The 1,709-nt window shown below is 61.8% G+C and overlaps 1 protein-coding gene across 1 annotated transcript; it reads left to right on the top strand.

Moving 5' to 3' along the window:
• Positions 1 to 232: 232 nt before the first annotated feature.
• On the top strand, positions 233 to 1,327 carry ZNRF4 (zinc and ring finger 4; the record flags this gene model as incomplete). Its single annotated transcript, XM_081077404.1, has 1 exon — positions 233 to 1,327. One exon carries the CDS (start codon positions 233 to 235, stop codon positions 1,325 to 1,327), a length of 1,095 nt encoding a protein of 364 aa, XP_080933530.1.
• Positions 1,328 to 1,709: the final 382 nt, after the last annotated feature.

The raw sequence follows: 1,709 nt of genomic DNA on the forward strand, positions 1-1,709 counted from the left end.
GTCAGTTTCTCCTGAGACCAGCCTTCAGAGACAATGCAAAGGTTGCTGCCGCCAGGAGCAGTTTCCGCCTAGGGTCACCCAGGTCTCAGCCACTCTGCTTACCTGCCTCTGAGCCCCCCATTCAAGCTCACTTCCATTCCATCCTGGCCACCGGCTCCTGAGAGGCCCTGGAGATGCCCGAAGGCCTCCCGTCTGCCGTTCCCAGCGGGACCTAGGGCCATACCACAGCAGGATGAAGAGGGGTGTGGCCGTGGGGTGGCAGCAGCTGGCCCTGGGGGCAGTCCAGGCCTCGCTGATCCTGTCGGCACTGCTGGTCCCCTCACAGGCGGTGGTGCGGACCGTGCTGGATGGCAACTTGAGCACAGTGGACTTCGCAGATCTGCCTGCCATGTTCGGGGTGCCCCTGGCCCCCGAGGGTGTGCGGGGCTACCTGATGGAGGCCAGGCCGGCCAATGCGTGCCACCCCATTGAGGGCCCGCAGCCGGTGGGCAATGGCTCCCTGGGCGCCATTGTGCTGATCCGTCGATACGATTGCACGTTTGATCTGAAGGTGCTGCATGCCCAGCGGGCCGGCTTCGAGGCCGCCATCGTGCACAATGTCCGCTCGGACGACCTCGTGCACATGGCCCACGTCTATGAGGACCTTCGGCGCCAGATTGTCATTCCCTCGGTGTTTGTGGGCGAGGCCGCCTCGCAGGACCTGCGAGTCATCATGGGTTGTCACAAGTCAGCCCAAGTCCTCCTGCTGCCCGACTACCCGCCGTGCCCCGACCTGGACTGCCATCCCATGCTGGCCATCTCCTGGGTGCTGGGCCGCACCCTCGCCCTGCTCATGTCCACCTTCTTCATCCTGCGCAGCCTGTGGAACTGGGTCTGGGCCTGGTGGACCCGCAAGGCAGCGGCAGTCAAGACGCCAGCCTGCCAGAAGGCCCAGGTCCGCACCTTCACGCGGCTCAATGACTCGTGCGCCATCTGCCTGGACGAGTACGAGGAGGGTGAGCAGCTCAAGATCCTGCCCTGCTCCCACACCTACCACTGCAAGTGCATCGATCCCTGGTTCTCCCGGGCCGCCCAGCGCTCCTGCCCCGTGTGCAAGCAGTCGGTGGCAGGCACAGAAGACAGCTCCGACTCCACCATCCACAGCTTCGGCGACGAGGACCCCTCGCTGCCTGGACACCAGCCCCCAATCTGGGCCATCCAGGCCCGGCTGCGCTCCCGGAGGCTGGAGCTGCTGGCCCAAGCCAGTTCACACCGCTGCTGCAGTGCCACCTCCGTGCGAGTGGCTGAGGCCATGGCGTCCTCAGAGAGACGCCCAGACCCATTCTGAGGACCACAGCTCCCGGCTGGCGAAGATCGGCATGGGGAGGGTGGCAATGAATGTTTCTAGTCTGGAGAGAATAAAGTGGGTTTGAAAGCGGATTCGTTCCCTGGCTGCTCTGGGGCCAAACGGCCTCTGGCCTCTCATGCCACCCATGTGACAAATCCCAGATGAGCCCAAAAGGCTGGATCCCAGTGTCTTTGGGTGACTGAGAATTTATGGGGCAGGAGGGAGCATTCAAGGTCACTCTGGTCATCCTGCCAGAAGTGGCTCTGTGAAGGGGTCCCCATGCTTTCGTTCTAATCCTGGGCACAGGGGCTCCTGATCCCTTATATGTTTATTCATTATTCATTTAACCTTTTTTTAAAAAAATATACTTTTTACTTTGGGA

Source organism: Rhinolophus hipposideros (assembly GCF_964194185.1).
Source record: "Rhinolophus hipposideros genome assembly, chromosome: 16".
NCBI lineage: Eukaryota > Metazoa > Chordata > Mammalia > Chiroptera > Rhinolophidae > Rhinolophus > Rhinolophus hipposideros.